Source organism: Corvus moneduloides, chromosome 3, assembly GCF_009650955.1.
Source record: "Corvus moneduloides isolate bCorMon1 chromosome 3, bCorMon1.pri, whole genome shotgun sequence".
Classification (NCBI taxonomy): Eukaryota; Metazoa; Chordata; class Aves; order Passeriformes; family Corvidae; genus Corvus; species Corvus moneduloides.
In genome coordinates this window covers 6,086,067-6,104,201 of record NC_045478.1, presented here as the reverse complement: position 1 = coordinate 6,104,201, position 18,135 = coordinate 6,086,067, and the positions used below count along the sequence as shown (strand labels likewise).

The 18,135-nt window shown below is 43.0% G+C and overlaps 1 protein-coding gene across 3 annotated transcripts in view; it reads left to right on the top strand.

Annotated features, from left to right (window-relative positions):
• Positions 1-16,634, top strand: part of ADGRF5 (adhesion G protein-coupled receptor F5) — a 49,218-nt gene extending 32,584 nt beyond the window's left edge. For all 3 annotated transcript variants that reach the window (XM_032104283.1, XM_032104282.1, XM_032104284.1), the window contains exons 11-22: positions 1,479-1,712; positions 3,078-3,242; positions 3,374-3,589; positions 3,848-4,066; positions 5,292-5,444; positions 6,666-6,862; positions 7,456-7,635; positions 9,063-10,430; positions 11,381-11,422; positions 11,521-11,580; positions 13,443-13,527; positions 14,353-16,634. In XM_032104283.1, the coding sequence (XP_031960174.1) occupies positions 1,479-1,712; positions 3,078-3,242; positions 3,374-3,589; positions 3,848-4,066; positions 5,292-5,444; positions 6,666-6,862; positions 7,456-7,635; positions 9,063-10,430; positions 11,381-11,422; positions 11,521-11,580; positions 13,443-13,527; positions 14,353-14,432 (2,999 nt within the window). In that variant the 3' untranslated portion in view covers positions 14,433-16,634. The remainder of the gene's footprint in view (positions 1-1,478; positions 1,713-3,077; positions 3,243-3,373; positions 3,590-3,847; positions 4,067-5,291; positions 5,445-6,665; positions 6,863-7,455; positions 7,636-9,062; positions 10,431-11,380; positions 11,423-11,520; positions 11,581-13,442; positions 13,528-14,352) is intronic.
• The last annotated feature ends 1,501 nt before the right edge of the window (positions 16,635-18,135 follow it).

Here is an 18,135-nt window from a genome sequence, read left to right as displayed (position 1 = left end):
GAGGAGCTATCAGGGGAATTATTATTATGTATTATCCGAGCTTGGACTCGAGCTCCCACTCAGTTCTTCTCTTTGGACCATGGGTTCTACATTCAGCTTCAAAATGGGTAGCCTGTGATTAAGTATTTGGGCACACATATGCAAGGTAGGAATCATGGGTCCAAAATTCTTTGGACTAAGGATGCCCTGAGCCTTGGTTTGTCCACTCTATGTAAGTGGTCTGCTCACTTGGCTATCCCAGTGGGGAAGGGAAACCCACATACTTAAAATATCTAGGAAGTTTGGAGCTCTGATTGCCAATCTCAAAATCAAGCCTGGCTGCATCTAAGGGGACCCGTGCCTGAGAGAGTGGCTGATAAAGAGAAAGGGACCTGTGTGACGTGGTTGATGGCCAGTTGAATATGAATCAGCAGTGCCCTGGAGAGACATCTGTGTCCTGGGGGACATCAGGCACAACATCTCCAGCTGGACAGGGGAGGGGTTTGTCCCACTCTGCTCTGGGCTGTGGAGGCCTCACTTCAAGTCCTGGGGGCAGTTTTGGGCACCAAAATACAAAAAAGGCATTAAGCTATTGGGCAGTGTCCAAAGGAGGACACAAGGATGGTGACGGGTCTGGAGGGGAAGCCATATGAGAAGCAGCTGAGGTCACTTGTTCTGTTCTGCCTCAAGGAGACTGAGAGGAGACCTCACTGTGGTCTTCAACTTCCTCATGAGGGGGAGCAGAGGGGCAGGTACAGATCTGTTCTCCCTGGTGACCAGGGACAAGACTCAAGGAGGTGGCATGAAGCTGAGTCGGGGGAGGTTTAGTTTGGATATCAGGAAAAGGTTTTTCACCCAGAGGGTGGTTGGGTGCTGGAACAGGCTCCCCAGGGCAGCACCAAGCCTGACAGAGTTCAAGAAGTGTTTGGACAATGCTCCCAGGCACATGGTGTGGCTCTTGGGGTGTCCTGTGCAGGGCTAAGAGTTGGGCTCAATGATCCTGATAGGTCCCTTCCAACTCAGCATAATCTGTGATTCTGTAATAAATACCCTGCTCTCTTTGGCAATACTTTCTGAACAGCTTGAGAGCCTACACTCCAAAGCCAGTTCTGGTGGAGTCCACCCTGAGCACCTCTCTGTCACCCCTTCTGTGTAGGTACCTTTTGCACGGTCAGTCTACATTCTTACCATGACATACTGCTGCCAGAAGAACTATGGGCAGTATACAGATCCCAAAAGCACACCTATTCAGCCAGATCTGAAGTATTTCAGTCTGAGAACACTGATCTCAAGTACCCATCAACACTGAATCGTTATCTGGATACATTTGGCACCAGGAGTCTGCAGAAAGCATTCTTGAGGTGATCTGAGGGTACATACTGATCAGCAAGTAGCAGAGCCACTGCAGAGCAGGGACATGTGAAAACTAGATGTGGAAGTAGCTCCTAAATCTAAATATGGAGGCAAACTCAGCAAAAACTGCTGTTTATGCTTTACAGGTTCCTACAGGTGCATTTTCATACTGAGCAGTCCATTTCACACAGAGATACACACCGCCAAAGAAACAGTGTCTGTCTTTCCGCTACATGTCACTCCAAACTTCGAGGATATTGATGTCACATGTAACAGTCCTGAAGTGCAAACTAAGGGTTTTCTGCTGTCCTGTTGCATTGACAGACACTTAAAATCACTTAAGGTTTCCTGGAAAGTAAATGGAACAATCAACATTACAGGTAAGATTAATAAAAGGTTGTCTTTCACTTGCTAGGTTTGTTCATTGCTCAGAGGTCTTCTCCTACGTGGCTGCCCCAGAGTCCTGGGATGAATACAGGGTATGCTCCACAGGTGTGAGTGGCAGGAGGAGGGACAGACTCTGTATGTCTTGTGTAGGTGCCAGTGGGGTTTCAGGTGTCTCCATACACTGATGCCTTAAACTGTGCTATCCTGGATGGAAACAGCTGCCTGGACCAGCAGCAGACCAGCTTCTTCCAAAAAGCTTATTTCTTCATAGTGTAATTTTGAGAGCAAGGATGAGTGCATCAGTCTCTACTGCTATCTCCAGAAGCACCCTTGAGGTACAAAGATCTTTCATGTACCACATAGTGAGATTTGGCAGTCAAGAGGTGCAAGTGCTGCACTGTGAAACAGCTGCTATACAGCTAAATATGAGCACTGTTTCCCTCTCCACCTGTAGCTGTGATACATCACATACCAGCTGAGTCAGAGGCATCCCAAAAAGTTTTCCAATAAAAGGTTAATAAAACACCAAGTAAATGTGCTACAAAGAGCTACAAAGTAACATGACCAGAAATGCTCATAAACGTCTATGAACCATCACCCTAAGCGGTCTATTGCTCTCTTAATATTTTATGAGTATGAAGTAACTGTTTATTGTTAACTATTTGCTGTAAATTAAGTTTAGCAGAAAGCAGGACTGCGAAATGAGCTAAAATCTTCAAAGCTCATGCAGGGAGTCACTTCCACAGAGAACAGCTGCCAGAGTGCAGCAGTGCTTGAAGGGTGAGGGGATCCTGGCCTACTGCAATGGGCTGTTTTACCCCTGATTCCCTGTGGCCAGGCTTTCCCCCAGGAAATCTGCTCGGCTCTCCTATCAGCTGCTCTGTCAGCTGCAGCATGGGACAGCTTTAGTGCTCACAGCTAAACCAGCACTCTTCAGATTTTAAGTTGAATGACTGTCAAGTACCTCCACATTTTTATTTCAGAATTTGACAACATTAAAATCTGCAGTGTTTACTTATGTTTTACTTACCTTTACTCCCCCTAAGTATCACAGATAATGAGGTTAGGCTTAACCAGAATACTCTTCGTTTTGGTTGACCCTGAGGTTTCCAAGCAATGTTGTTGCTTTCTGACTGGTTTTGGCAGAAGAAATCTCAGCACAGTGCTGAGTGTTGCCATTCTGTGAGTGTTGCCAGAGTAAAAGATGTGCAGGAACTTCAGCAATGACAAGTTAAAAGTGCCATGCTGTCAATTACATACAAACACACAAGGGTTTCCATAGCTGGAGTAATTGCTTTTGCTTTCCAGAAGAATTTTTGGACATCATAGCCCTTCAAAGAATGCTTATTTCTCTCTAGGGGAATCCATCTTGAGTGGAAACTGCACTGGATACCAGTTGAACATCAATGAGTCACTGTGCCCACCTGAGAAGTCAGGTGCAGTGACCACATACACGTGCGAGCTGGAGACTGGACATGGAGCCAGGCGCACTCGAAGCATTGGAGTCACGTACCTACGGAAAGGTGAGGGGCAGGGACTTGTGACAGACCACCAGCTCTTTAATGCATAGATGGCCTCTGTGGCACACAGAATTTGCAGGAAAATGATTAAAAGTGATTCTCACTAATGTGACTTCTGTCCTGTATTGTCTCAGCCCACATAACAATATCTTCAAGCACAAACTCCACAGTTTCCGAGGGATACGCGTTCAATGTAACATGTGAAAGTGATGTGAGCAATTATGACAGCATCAGTTGGAAAATCCAGTCTGGAGATGGCACAAAAACAGTAGACTGTGATATGTGTGTCAAAAACAAATTTCCAGCCACGTCTGTGCTCACAGTGAAGTCTGCCACGCAGGACTGGAGAGGTGAGTGAGTATGGTCTCATTGGATACAAAGGCAATGAAATCTCTGTACCAGATCATTTACAGCATCCCTAGCCCTGCAAATCACTGTGAAGCCTGGCCACAGTAAACAAAAAACCCCCACAGTTAAAAGTACAAGTGTTGGAGGACAGCAAGGCTTGATGTTGCCAGCAGCACTGTACTTGTTCAGCATTCGTGACCATACAAAAGCTGAGGAGCACTTCTGTCGACTGAGACATGGTTTTGTATCACTTCTTTTAGGCACCTACATCTGCACATTCTCCCAGAAAAACCTGGAGAGTTCTGCCAATGTGACCATTGAGGTGATTTCCTTGCCCCTGAAGCAGAACATCCTGATAGACCCCATTACAACATCGATACAGTGCGAAGTGCCACACGCCCTCGAGTGCTGCATAAGTGCAAAGACCGTGAGAGACTACAGGGTTACATTTGTGGTTCAACAAAATGAGTTTCAAGTTGGTAAGACACAATAAACTTGCAGAATCATTAGTTTCGCTCTATATCACAACCCAGTATCTGGGTTTTTTTGTTTTCAGTCAGGTCTGTGTAAACAAGTCATACTTAGTGCTTTCATGACAGCCCTGAAGTACTTCTGAGGGTGCAAAAAAAGGAAAATGGACTTTTTCTTGGATGGTTAGCATGCCTGGGGAACATGGCTAGGGTTACTACTGAAGTCACTGCTGTAGTGATAAACACATAATAGGTAAAGTCAATGTTTGGTTTGACTTGCCAGGCAGGGAGAAGTGGGCATCCTGACCCTTCTTCAGACTGGAAATTGCTGAACTCCTTTTATTTGCTTTAATCTTCCATTCTGCCACTTTTTAAAATGAATACTGAAAAAAACATTACCTAAGAAAATCTACTAAGTCATGAAAAATGTTGAGTAACCCACTAAGAATGCAATTCAAAAAACTATTCAATTTTCTTCGAGGATACAGTGGGCATGTCTTTAACAGCACAAAAGCCTAAGCTTCTATGTCTTCAAATTTAGGGCAATTCTGCAACTTCCATGATACATTTTTATATACTGTAAGTTTCCAAGTGAGTTGTTTTTTATATACTAGAAATTTTCAAGTGAGTAACAAAACAGATAATTTGGAAAAAAAGCAAATATGATCTACAAAAAATAACTCAGGAAACATTCAGGAGTGCAAAAACAACAGGCTGAGGAGTAAAGCAGGTGGAGATTGAGGAGTCCTTCAGTAGCTAAGAAAAAGGCAAGGATGCTGTTGCAAGAGACTTCAGCTGGAGACCCACCCTCAAGCACAGGCATTCTGAAAAGCAGTGGGAGGGGGGCACAGATCCTGAGTTCAAAACAACCATATAAACACAGCAAAACAGTATCTCAGCCTAAATGAAACACCTGTGGTAAAAGCAGGAAGAGTATTCTCAAAAACTATTTTCAAAGCAAATTTCAGTTCCTGCACAGTTAAGAGGGTTTGGGGAGGATTTGCTCATACACCAGTAAATGAAAAGGTATTGGTCATGCAGCAGCTGCTAGATTTATTATGGGGAGAATAAGACACAGAGATCAGCATACAGAGAGAGAGCTTCTTCACAAAGGAAAGTGTTTTGTTTTTTTTTTTCTAGTACCCACAGAAACAAAAGCTTTGCTGATGTTTTCTGCTGGTTTTAGTAGACTGACCCCAAATCTGTGTTAACCTGTCTCAATCCATCCATACAGAGAAAAGGAAAAAAGACAATTTGTTTTGCTACATGTACAATCACACGGAAAAAGAATGTAAGAAGGAGAAAGAGGTTGTGGCATATTGCAAGTTTATCAACCACATCGGACAGGGAGTCGACAGTGAACATATGAGACTACACTTGATACCTGGTAAGAAAAAAAGTAACTGTTTATAGCTGTTCTATAGGACATACCAATATCTTTGTTAAATCTGGTGCCACAAATTCATCACCAGTGACATCTAACAGGAACAGCTTTTGTTATCCAAGAACTTTTGTCTCCTTTTCTGACGGGAAATTTTTACACACAGAGGAAAATATCAGTTTTGATGTAATTTAAAAAAAAAAAAAATAGACAAGATGCTTTGTCTTTGCTGTATTTGAGAGTGGTCCCAGTATGTTCCAAAGCAGCAATATTTTAGTCATCTACTGTTCCTATTTCGCACCACCGAGCTTCATCCCCTGTGTTGAAATGTGGTCATGCAGCTCCCAGCTTGCAACAATTTAGCAAGGATCAAAGATTGTGGTGCCTCTGGAAGAAGTAATCTGGCTCAGGAGGGCAGCTGTGGGAGAGCATTTCCTCTTTGAACACAAGAAGGGCAAGGTGAGGTGCTGCAGAGACCAGGGCAGCTTCCAGTCAGCTCCGCAGGGAATGTTTGGTAATTAGAATTCAGCATTGCTAAATCCAGCTTTGATATTTAGTTCTGACAAGACTTTGGATATTTCAACTCTTTTTTTTCTAAATTGGAAAGGAAGAAATGTTGAACATCCCCCTAATGCAGAAATTCTGGTTTTTCCACAGCAGTGATGCCTACAGCTGAATCAGTGTATCTGCCAGATTTCACTCTCTTAGGCAATAAATATGCAGACACTTTAATTACTTTAATCACTTTAATCAGAAGATACTTACTGATATGACTAAGCCAATCAAAGACAATTAGCAACACTCACTGTTCATCAAAAATGTGTTGAGGCCTCACTAGCAAGGTCTTAATGAATTTCCTGTTAGTGCTACAGCAGTGTTGAGTACCTTAGCAGAATAAACTTTGTAGGAATTATTGTTCACTTAATGGTCAATATAATCCCACTCCAGATCTGTCTAACCCTGTAATCTGACAGATAAATCTAAATCTTTGGGTACTGGTTTGTTGATTTGATTCAGTACTCAAAAACCAAAGCTTTATTAGATTTCTTTTTTAATTTCCTGATTCATAAAAATTGGGAATGTGAGACATCCTGAAAGGTCATAATTAATGAAGACAGCAAGCTGAAATCCTAATTTAAAGATCTTTGAACAGGTCCCAAGTTTTCTGGGGGCAATTTATTCATCTCCCTTCTTCTTATTTTCTACCTCTGTCTCCTCTCTGTACAGGTAAGAAAGTTTCCTGCTCAGACAGATTGGGCACTGGAACAGAAAGGGCCACATTAATAAAGCCATGCTGCGATGTAAAAAGTCCAAAAGGTTTTACCAGAGGCAATACAACTTACCAGTGCATCAACAGCTCATGGAGGGTTGTGAGGAATGACTGCCTGTCTGGACCAATAAATGACCTGCTGAGCAGTGCTGAGGTAACACTGATGGGTTTTTTAGAGGTTGGGCTGGGGAGGTGGGGGGGAAGATGGAGCAAAAATGTTGGTGGCATGATTTTTGCTTATCATAATGTAAAACATATGAAGCATTAAAAAGTTTCTTTTAAAAGGTATGAAGAATGTTTGGCTCTATCTACATCAGCCAGTGAAAGAGCCAAGGTCCCCTCCTGGGGCCCAGAGGGCCTGAGGCACTGCATGGATAATGTCCATACACATGAATGCTTTGTCTCCCAGGCAAGGTGACCTTGTCCATGGCATCCATAAGGAGCAATTGCTGGCCTGGAGCATTCCCTGAGCTGTGCTCAGGCACAAGCCCAGAGCATGTTACAGAGCACACCAACAGTGAGGCCATAGGAACAGCTCCAGGCCACTGCCCAACCTCATCCCCAGGCCCTTCCTACAGTGCCCACCCCGCTGGCCACTACATTTGACAGATGGGTGCCAGGCCTTGGTTTTCAGCCTTAGTATCCCCCCACAGTTCTCTTCCCACCCACAAACCATTCAGAGTCACCTTTCTCTCAGTGAGGTTAGAGAATTTCACACATGTGATGTGCTGTTATCTTCTGTTCCAGTCCTTGGTCAACAGCCCTGAGGCAAAAGCACAACTACCTTCCTACCTTGCACAGCTCAAGGAACAGACAGGAAAGGAGCTAACCACGATAAGCAATTCTTCAGCAAACCTAGGCGCCATCGTTACCATCCTGGATATGATCTCCTCTATCCCAGCAGAGGCAGAGGAGCTCACTATTCAGGTAAAGTTCTATTTTAAGTCTTATCTACACCTACCAAGCCCTTTGGCCCCTTTTGTCACAGGGGATGATGTTCTCCCTGAAGAAGTTTCACACTTACTTAGGATCAGGATCAGGAAAGTGTTAAGGGAATGAGATAAAGTGACAGCAAAGATACAGAGGAGTTTATGAAAACTCAAAATTATGAGGACAAGGAGCCTATGCATGAAAGAGAAGCTGCTGTAAGCTTAGCAACTAGAAATATTCTAGGAACACATGCATTCTCAGACAGCAGAGGACAAGGAATGACGGATGAAAATACTGGACATGAGCCAGCAATGTGCTCTTGCAGTCCAGATACCCAACCATGTCCTAGGCTGCTTAACAAGGAGTGTGACCAGCAGGTTGAGGGAGGTGATTCTGTCCCTCTACTCTGCTCTGGTGAGATTCCACCTGGAGCACCGCATCCAGCTCTGGGGTTCCCAGGGCAAGAAAGATGTGGACATGCTGGAATGGGTCCAAGGAGGGCCACAGAAATGATCAGAGGGCTGGAGCAGGTCCACTATGAGGAGAGGCTGAGACAGTTGGGGTTGTCCAGCCTTGAGAAGAGAAGGCTTGGGGAAGACCTTATTGCTGCTTTTCAATACTTAAAAGGGGCTTATAAGAAGATTTTTTATCAGGCCCTGTAGTGACAGGACAAGGGATGATGGTTTAAACTGAAAGAGGGTAGGTTTAGATTATGTATTAGGAATAAATTGTTTACTATGAGGGTAGTGAGGCACTGGAATAGATTTACCAGAGAAGCTGTGGATGCCCCAAGCCCTGGAAGTGTCCAGGATCAAGCTGGATGTCCCTGCCCTGGAAGGGAGGTTGGATTGGATGACCTTTAAGTGTCAAAACCATTCTGTGATTCTATGATTCCATGAGTAGAAGTAGGAATAGAAAAAAAAGGTTGAAATAGAAATAGGGAGAGTAAATTTCAGGAACCATGATCAAGCAAGGAAAATACATTGGTTGTAACAACAAATGAGTAACAAAAGAAACCTTAGAAATAATTGGAAACCTTGATTGTGAGGTCCAGAGGAAACACACTGCTCTTCTAAACAGAAAAGTGCAAAAAGGCTTGGTAATTTTAGATAGAGAGCCCTACATGAGACACCAAGAAATCAAAGACAGCACGAATGCTGAGAAAGAATGGAAAGAAAGCTGGAGATGCAAAAATACTAAATAATGTGTAAAAAAATAGTCACACAGCTCTGCTTTTGGAAACCTTAACTTGCAAACAGAGTATGCAGAGGGTTAACAACAGAAGACTTCACATGGATTGAGCAAAATATGAAAATACTAGGCTTTTTCAAAAGGCACTTCTAGGACCATGCATAAATTACCATCAGAAACAACAATTAATTGTATGGGGTTTCAGTAACTGCATTATTCTGTTGTTGTTCCAGAATTTCCTATCCACAGTGGACTTAGTTGTTAATGATTCCACAACTGAAGCTTGGAAAAACCTGAGCAAAGAGAACACACGACAAAGTTCTTTGTTACTGCAGTCAGTAGAAAATTTTTCCCTGCGCCTCCAACCAGTTAATAACACCATTCCTTCTGTCTCTGCAAACACCATTCAGCTCCAAGGGGCAGTTGTCAAGGAAAATAACAACACAGATTATAACAAGGACTTCCGCAGTGCAGAAAACCTCACAGTCAACGTGCTTATCAGTGGCACTGAAATCCAGACTCTAACCCAAAATTCAACAATTGTCAGTGTGATGTATTCAAAACTTGGATGTATTTTGCCTCAGAATAGGTTCGAATATATGAACGGTTTATTGATAACAACAACTTTGAGCAACAACAGAAGCCAGAAGTTCGATGTTAATATGACATTTGCAAAGAAAAACTTGTCTCTAAAGATGCCTAAGTGTGTCTTTTGGAACTTCACACTCAACAATCACAGGGGGGACTGGGATACTAGTGGCTGCACAACCACAGAGTCAGGAAATTATGTCATTTGCTCGTGCAATCACTTGACATCATTCTCCATCCTGATGTCTCCTGACAGATCCTCCGAGGTAAGCTTTGAAGCTTATATTTCCTATGTTGGCCTGGCCATTTCAATTGTGAGCTTGGTGGTCTGCATTATAATTGAATCCTTGGTCTGGAAGTACGTGACAAACAACACAACCTCCTACATGCGCCACGTCTGTATTCTCAACATTGCTACATCCCTGCTGATTGCTGACGTTTGGTTCATTGTCACTGCCTCCATTGATCAAAACCAGCAGAGGAGCAGAGACATCTGTATCATGGCCACCTTCTTCATCCATTTTTTCTACCTGTGTGTCTTTTTCTGGATGCTGAGCCTGGGCCTCATCCTTTTCTACAGACTGGTGTTCATCTTACACAACACGAGTAAGACTGCTCAGAAGGCGGTGGCATTCTGCCTGGGATACGTGTGCCCCTTTGTCATTGCAGTCACCACCATTGCTGTCACCCTGCCAAAGAACAATTACACGAGAAAGGATGTCTGCTGGCTCAACTGGAAGGACAGCAAAGCTCTCCTGGCCTTTGTCATACCTGCCTTAATCATTGTGGCCACGAACTTGTTCATCGCTGCAGTTGTTATAATAAAAATACTGAGGCCAACTATTGGGGATAGGTCAAGTGGGCAGGAGAGGAAATCTCTGTTTCAAATTGGCAAAAGTGTGGCTATCCTGACACCACTGTTAGGCCTCACATGGGGTTTTGGCCTTGCCACCATCATCAAAAACAGTCATCGAGCTTTCCACATCGTCTTTGCTCTGCTCAACACTTTCCAGGTGAGTTACACATAGTTTTATTTCCTCTGTTATGATTTAACATAGAGACATTATTGCAGTGCTGTGCTTGGCAGGGCATAAAAACAGCAGGGGAAAGTTCAGATTTGCTTTACACATCCTTATTCCAAAAGGGCTCTTTGGGAAACCCATTCCAGGAGTTCAGCAGTATTTCATATTCTCAACTGCCTTAACAGATGTGCCTTATAGATAAAGCTGGCCTAAAGAGAACTCCCTACTTTGTCAGTAGTTTTGGGATCAACTTCATTGCCAAATACCAGGAAAACAGTTCTGTTATGTTCAGGTAGGCAAACTTGAGCATCCCAATTCTCATTCATAGTGCACCTGGAGGCACTGTGTTATGCTTTTGTGGGTTCAAGTATAAACAACATGAAAGTCACCAGGATCAGCTGAGCAGTACTAATGATAAAGGCAGGAACTGACAAAAATACACACTATTGAGCGTTTTCAGTCAATATGACTTTTACAACTTATTTAGGTGGCCAGAATGATCCCAATACTAGGAGATTTCTTAAGGACAAAATAATTATATGTACTCTCTCTCTTTAAAGAGAATTGTTACAAATTGCCATTGTTAAGAATGACATCAAAACTGTGTTCCTCAAACCAAACTCACTGGCCTTTTTCTTGGAAGCTGCTAGTTTTCCTGGAGAGCATAGGTAGGACATGTCTTCCATTCACAAACATTCCTTCTTCCAAGTACATTTAGTGCTACCAAACTGTGTCACTTTGTAGACCACATAAACACGAAATTGAAATAAACCAGGCCTGGAGAACTGCCAAATCAACAGTCCACTATGTGATATGTGAAAATGGCCTCTATCAAAAAGTTCAGAGTTTAAATAATACCATGGACAATGTTTGAGATAATTATGAGATATTGCAATTAAAGGTTGGTATCATCAAAATGCATATAATTATCTGTCTCCTAGGGATTTTTCATTTTGGTGTTTGGGACTCTCTGGGACAAGAAGGTAAGGATTCAAACTATTTCTTACATTATGTCAAAATATTGTTGGAATTTGAACAGAATTTCTGTATTTACTGATTGATTAATTTTTTAAACAAATAGATACAAGAAGCCCTGTTGAAGAGGAATTCATCATCCAAATGGAGTTCACAGCAATCAAAGGTTAGAACCTTGACCTAAGAATGTATTTCAGTTACTACTGAGTAGTCTAACGTTCTCCAGTGCACTTTATATTCTGCATTATTTATTAGAACAAGTCAGAGAAGACACTCACAACATAAATATGATATATCCCCTTTTTCAAAGTTCATTATTTCAACTGTAATTGGTAAAAAAATGAGAAGGAGGTTAGTGAACATTTGCTTTAAATTCCACAAAAAATAAACTAGAAAATATAACTGATACTTTTAGTTAGAAAACAGAAAATTTCTTTGGCACTATTATTTATTCACAACCTCAGAGAAATGCAATGGAGGCCTCTCAAGGAATTATTATTTCAACTTATATTTCTGCATTTATAACACCTTCCCAAAAAATGCCAGGATGTGTAAGAACCTTAGAATGGTTTGGGTTGCAAGGGACCTTTAAGATCTAGTACCAACACCCACCTCCCCTTCTTCTTGAGCTGCCAATGGTGCTGGCATCACCCTTATATGGCAATAAAGCTTGATTTTATGTTGGTATCTGAACAGAGTTTATTCAGAAGAGCCTGTACAGGTGTTGCTAAAGAACTAGGAAGCCGACTTAAAAGCAAGGATAATTAAGAAGATGAGAACATTGGCTCAAAGGAATTAAGGAGTCCCTTAGACTTGAACTGTCAGTTCAGAAGAGCAGCATTGGATCAAATCACTCCAGTTTCCACAGGAATTGCTGAAGCTGGAATGTACCCTCAGGGATCATCTTGCACCACACTCCCATCAGAGCATGGCCAGCTAGAGCTCAGAGCTGTGTCCAGTTGGGGTTTGAGTAGCTCCAAGAATGGATACAACACAATCTCTATGTGCAGCCTTTTCCTGTGTTTGACCACCTTCACAGTGAAAAAGTTTCATCTTAAGTGGGATTTCCTGTATTTCTATTTGTTCTCAGTGCCTCTTGTCCTTCCACTGGGCACCAAGGAGAAAAGTCTGGCTCTGGCTTTACTCTGTCCTGGTCAGATAGACCCCAGCATGTCCTGGCATTTGATTTGTTCCTCCCCAGGGACAGGAGGACTTGGCACTTCCCTTTGCCAAACTTCATAAGATTCCATTTCTCCAGCCTGCTGAGGTCTGAGAATGAGCAAATAAAGCAATATCAAAGTCTTTCATTAAGCTTTTTATTTGTGATTCATTTACCTTCTTTCTCTACCACCTTATGATATAGATGACAATACACAACACTGCCTAATTACCCCCACCAGGGTACAACTAACAAATGAAGAAGGACTGAACAGAAAAAGATGTGTTTTCCATACCTTTTTTTAACACATCTTTGGAAGAATCCCGTTAAATTCTCAAACCACTCCAGAACTGAAAAAACCCTTCATTTTAGCAGCAGTAAGTGCCTTCCTTCCTTTGCATCTGGACTGCAGAGAGTTGTGTTCCAGTGCCCTCTACCGTGCCAAATTAAACTTGCCTCGGATTATCTCAGGCTGCTGGCTGTCAAGAACAATCCCCATTCACATAAAATCTTAGCTTTTCTGGCTACCTTAATGGCCGTACTGCCACAGATAAGAGACCAGGACCCGTTACTGCCTGTTAGAACAGACTGGAGCCTAAGCCATCTTCCCTGGCCAACAGTTAGAGACAAGCAATTTGTGCCATGTAGTTTCTTTTAAAGTTGATCTCCTTCATCACCACCATAAACATGCAAATGTGTGAACATTTGTGAGGTATCGTGTGATACCTCACGAACATCTGACTTGGCCTTCTGTGGATTGTTTCCTCATACTACTGAAACAAAGTTTATTGGAACCTTTTTGTCTTTTCTCCCTAAATTGGGGCTACAAAGAAAGTTCTTTTGACAAAAAGCAATTTTCTCTCTTATAGTCATCCTCCCTGATCCTGGTGACGCCAATGCTTGCTATGAGCTACCCATTTTCAAGAACCTTTAACAACTTATGTGGGAAAACAGGTATGTGACACTAGATCTCCCTTACTGAAGCACAAACAAGGTTTTGCCTTCATTCTTGCTCTCAGAGTCTGTCTGTCCTGATACCCATCAATTTGTCTCTCCATGCATCCACAGATGGTTTTTAATCTTCTAATTTAAAGGAACTGCAATGAGTCTAATTGTAGCCTAATCCTAGCAGCACAATTGTCTATCTCTAAAACAATTATTGGATGTTTCACCAATTCTAAACCCCACTAACTGAGCTTTGTTTTGAGCTTAATGGCACAGTTCATCCATTATTCATGTACTCTTCACCACCTTGGAGCTGTATTTCTTCAAAGGTTCTCTGGCTGTCATTTTGTGAACGTCACCATTTCAGTTAAGACTTCCTCTTGCAAAAAGCATTTCTGGAAATAACATTTAATTTCTAAGTGTCCAATCTTTGTATCTAAACATTGTTCAGAGAAGATAGTGACACCTGGGTCTTAGTTTAGGCCCTCGTGGCCACAAGAGGGAGGGTGCTGGGATTCATCTCAGGAGCTTGTGGATGTGTTGTGTTCTGGACGTGTGCCCATACTCCAGGAGAAGCACTAAGTGCCTTCATTTGTGTGAGAAAATCATTGCCCTGTGGCACAATTGGCTGTTCAAGCTGACACATCCTGGCTGTGTCACCAAACACAGAGAGTTCTGTGGTTGCTGGTATTGCTATAATCCAGGTAGTGCCAGAGCTGCAGGGCAAGGCAGAGCCACCTCAGCCACCAGCACAGGTGTGACTGTCCTTACTTTGCAGTGCCAGCATGTTCCAGACTCTCTGGCCTTGTCTAACCCCTGTGCTTTGTTTTGCAGGAAAATACAGAGTATCTTCTTCAGAGCCATCCACTTCTTCCACTGAAAATACTTCCAAGGCATATTCCTTGCTTAACTGAAGCACTGCCATTGCTAAATTGTGTGAGTCTGAAAGGACCTCTTCCAAGACACACACAAAAAGTACCTGGGAGTCACCAGGAAGCAGACTGCTTCGTTTTGACTGAACTGTGCCTTGGTGCATTCTTCTGGAATAATCATTTCTGGTTAATGTGTAAGGCAGGGAAGCTGAAAGGTGGAATTTCACAAGGTCTGCCAATCCCAGAAGAGATGACGAGGATTTGAAGGCCTTCAAGTGCAAGAAAGGACCGAGAAAGGGAGTGAAGAATTCTCAGCCCTCAAGTGGGTGCTTAGCACTATGCAGTACTGAGCCATGAATTGCAGTGCTTCACACAGTTGTTGTCCAGCAGATTTGGTATTTCTTCTATCAACTCTGTGAGTGATCCCAAAGGCCTGTGTAGATACACAAGTACCTCACAGCTTCTCTCCTGCCCTCATATTAGAGTCTAGAAAGGCCATAGTAGTCTCCACTTTCTATTTAAGACTTTCTGGAACCAAAAATTTCTAAATGAGAAGGCCCATTTCAGATCTTCACTTTTGACTTACATAAAATGAAGACCATGATGATTCCTCCGTGGTCTTCTTTCAGATGGAAAGACTGAAAGCTCCATGTGGCACTTTTTTGAAGAAAAGGAAGCTTTATGCCCTTAACAACATTTTTCTTTCCCTTGATATCTAATGTGGTAAGACAGAGATGGTTTCTGCTGTCTGCCACAGAGGGGACTGCATTTATTTAATGCATAGTAGTGTTCAGAATACAAGGAGTGCCTTGTGTAGAGTCTGTATGTTTGGGTCTTCTCTCAGAGGAGAAACACACTTGGAGGACTCAGAGAATAAACTCTGTAGTGAATATAAATCACCACATGACAGGCAGGATGAATGGTTTTATATAAATTATTGCTCTAACACTACATTTGTGGAACCAGTTATTTCAAGGCTGTACACCTTTAAAGGAGGGATTCCTGTCTTGAGAAGAACCTGAAAAGTATTTATAATGCACACAAATGTTACAAAATTTAATGTACAATATAGTAGATGGAATCATGAAGATCTAGATTTGAGGCCAATATCAAATACTGCAGTCAGATGGTACAGCCCCGTTTGATTGTCAGGAAATCAGGCCTGTGTTCGCCAGTGGTGAACCTGTTCCTGGAACTTTGGAGTGAATCAGGATGAGAAACTGTTCCCTACAGTTAGAAGTACTTATGATGGTTTGGTATGGGCAAGGTGGGGATGACTGAAGACAATAATCAAGCATCAATTAAATATGGTATTTATATGAAAGCAATTGGGTTTTTCTTCAAGATGTAGATATAATGCTAGCACTAGAACACACTTCAAGATGAAAATCCAGAATGCCTTTGAACTGCATGCCCAGTGGAAACTTGAAAATCCCACCTTCACGCATTATTTCAATCAAATCTTGTTTCTGTGCAGCCATTTGGTTTAACTCACTCTGGAAATAGTGTATGCAATAATGAACATCCTCTCCTGCTGAGTGAGAACAGGCTTTACATGGACTGTAAAGTATAAGTGCCTGCACAGTCCCAGTTCCACCACACCGTGTCCCTGCAGGCATTTCATCCCTGAGGTTTCACCACACTTCCCAGTTTAGCTGAGCCTGGCTCTTGACTGCCTGTGCATGAGAAATCAGGATGTGATACCAAGCTGCCTGGCACCAAAGGGCCATCTTTGGGGGATCTTCAAAGGCAAAGTCCTTGCCAGCGTAACGAAAGCCATGACAATTCACCAACGAGAAGCAGCTGAGAAATTACCTGTGCCAGTCTAAAGACTTGGGGTCAAGCTCCACTTGAATACAGACACAGATAAAGATAAAATGGGAGAGAAGAAAAGGGAATACTGAATGGGACAAGAAGGGGAAACACATAGCAACAAACGTCCTGTACCCCTTCCCCCCACTCTCAGCAGCAAGAACCAAGTCTTTGTCATAGGCAGTGTGAGCAGTGGGCTCACTAATAGTTTTCTCCCTTCATGAGTCTGGTATTTTGGGTTGTTACCTCGATTCTTCCCTTTACTCTGATCCAACTCCCTTTATTCACCTTCCCTTCTTGAAGTAAAGGCTGTCACAGGGCTCATTTCCTGATGATTCCTGTCACTCATGTACCTCCCTTCCCTGGACAGCTGTCCCTCTGCCATGGCTGTGGCCCTGCCTGGACTATAAATAAACTAGTGTGGGGATCAAATAGAAGTTGCAGGGCTTTTTCCATTTGCAGCTTGGCTGGAGTAATCCCTCTAAACAATGGTTTCAGGAGAAGGTCCTGGTTGACCCTGGTTCAGCACTGCTGCATGCATCGCCCAAATCATTGAGCCCATGTTGTCCCCAGGGTCAGGTGAGCCAGGGTAGCCAAGAAGGAGCCTGTCCACAGCTGTCCCTGAAAGGGATGGCCACCAGCCCTCACTGAAACTCCTGTGTGACTGCAGGTCTGCACCTGCCAGCCATGCTGCAAAAGATGAGGTGTCTTGTTAACAACAAAGAAAATATCTGCCCAGCAGAACCATCTAGTTCCAGTCCCAGCCTTGGACAAGGAAACAACCATACAAGAGTTGCCCTGCTGTGATGCTCTGAAGGGAGCCAGACCATCAAACAGGGCCCAAATGCACCCAGGACCACTTGGTGGGACATCCCCCGTGTCTGGAAGCCACGACAGGTTCTCCTGGCAGAGAAGAGTCAGTGTGTGGTTTGGCAGAGTGGAGACTTGGGCTCTGTCTACACGAGCAAACAGAACGTTGGAGCCTACACATGTGTTTGGAGTGCATGGTGACAACTTACATTCTTATTCTTGGTGTCCACCAAAATCATGGGCAGGGTAGCACTTGGCTGGGGTTTGCCGGGATCCTCCCTGCCTTAGTTTCTATCTCACACATTGACGAGAAAGCTGCACCATGTAATTTTATTCAACTTTATGGATCTCCTGTCTTTCATTGCATAACCCTGAGTGATTTATGAGATTGTCAACTTGGGTGGGAAACTCACTTGATCCAAGGGGGAAACCTCTAATCCAGATAGCAGAAAGTAATCAGATCTGTAATTCCCTATCACCTGTGAGATCCAGGCAGTCAGGTGTGTTGCAGGAAAAGCTGATATAAGTGTTTGTTTTGATTTTATTCCAAAGGCAAAGAATAATAGGGACAGAGTATTAACTTGGTGATAATGCCTTAATTAAATGGATGGTTTGTCCCTACAGGACTGCCGTGATCAGCAGAATGGATCTAAGTAGGAATCAGCTCCCTGTGTACAACCTACTGCCACAAGAGTGCATTTTCCCTTGGCTGCCATCCCTTGTACCTGATAAGTACAAGGGCAGCATCACCTTCTGTGATTATTTACCATTTGTATTCTGAACTCCTGCAGAGACAAAGAAACTGCTTTCCCAGGAAACCTGGATATCAGAGCTTCAAGTGTGGAAACTGTTAGAGCCCTTGAAAGCAGAGATCTTAGGACATATAGATGAATTTCTTTCTGATATCTGCAGTTAAGTTCGAGGATGTCAACACCTTATCCAGCACACTGTAGTACCACAGACCCAGTCTTCATCTTCACACACTCCTCGACTTGTGAGATTATGGTTTCCAAAGACATGTGAACTTAATGGCAACATGAGAGATTCTACCCTATGATAATTGATACTCTGCTCCAATTCCATCCAGAGCCTGTTGAAATTATGGGAGTTTTATAGTTGCTTT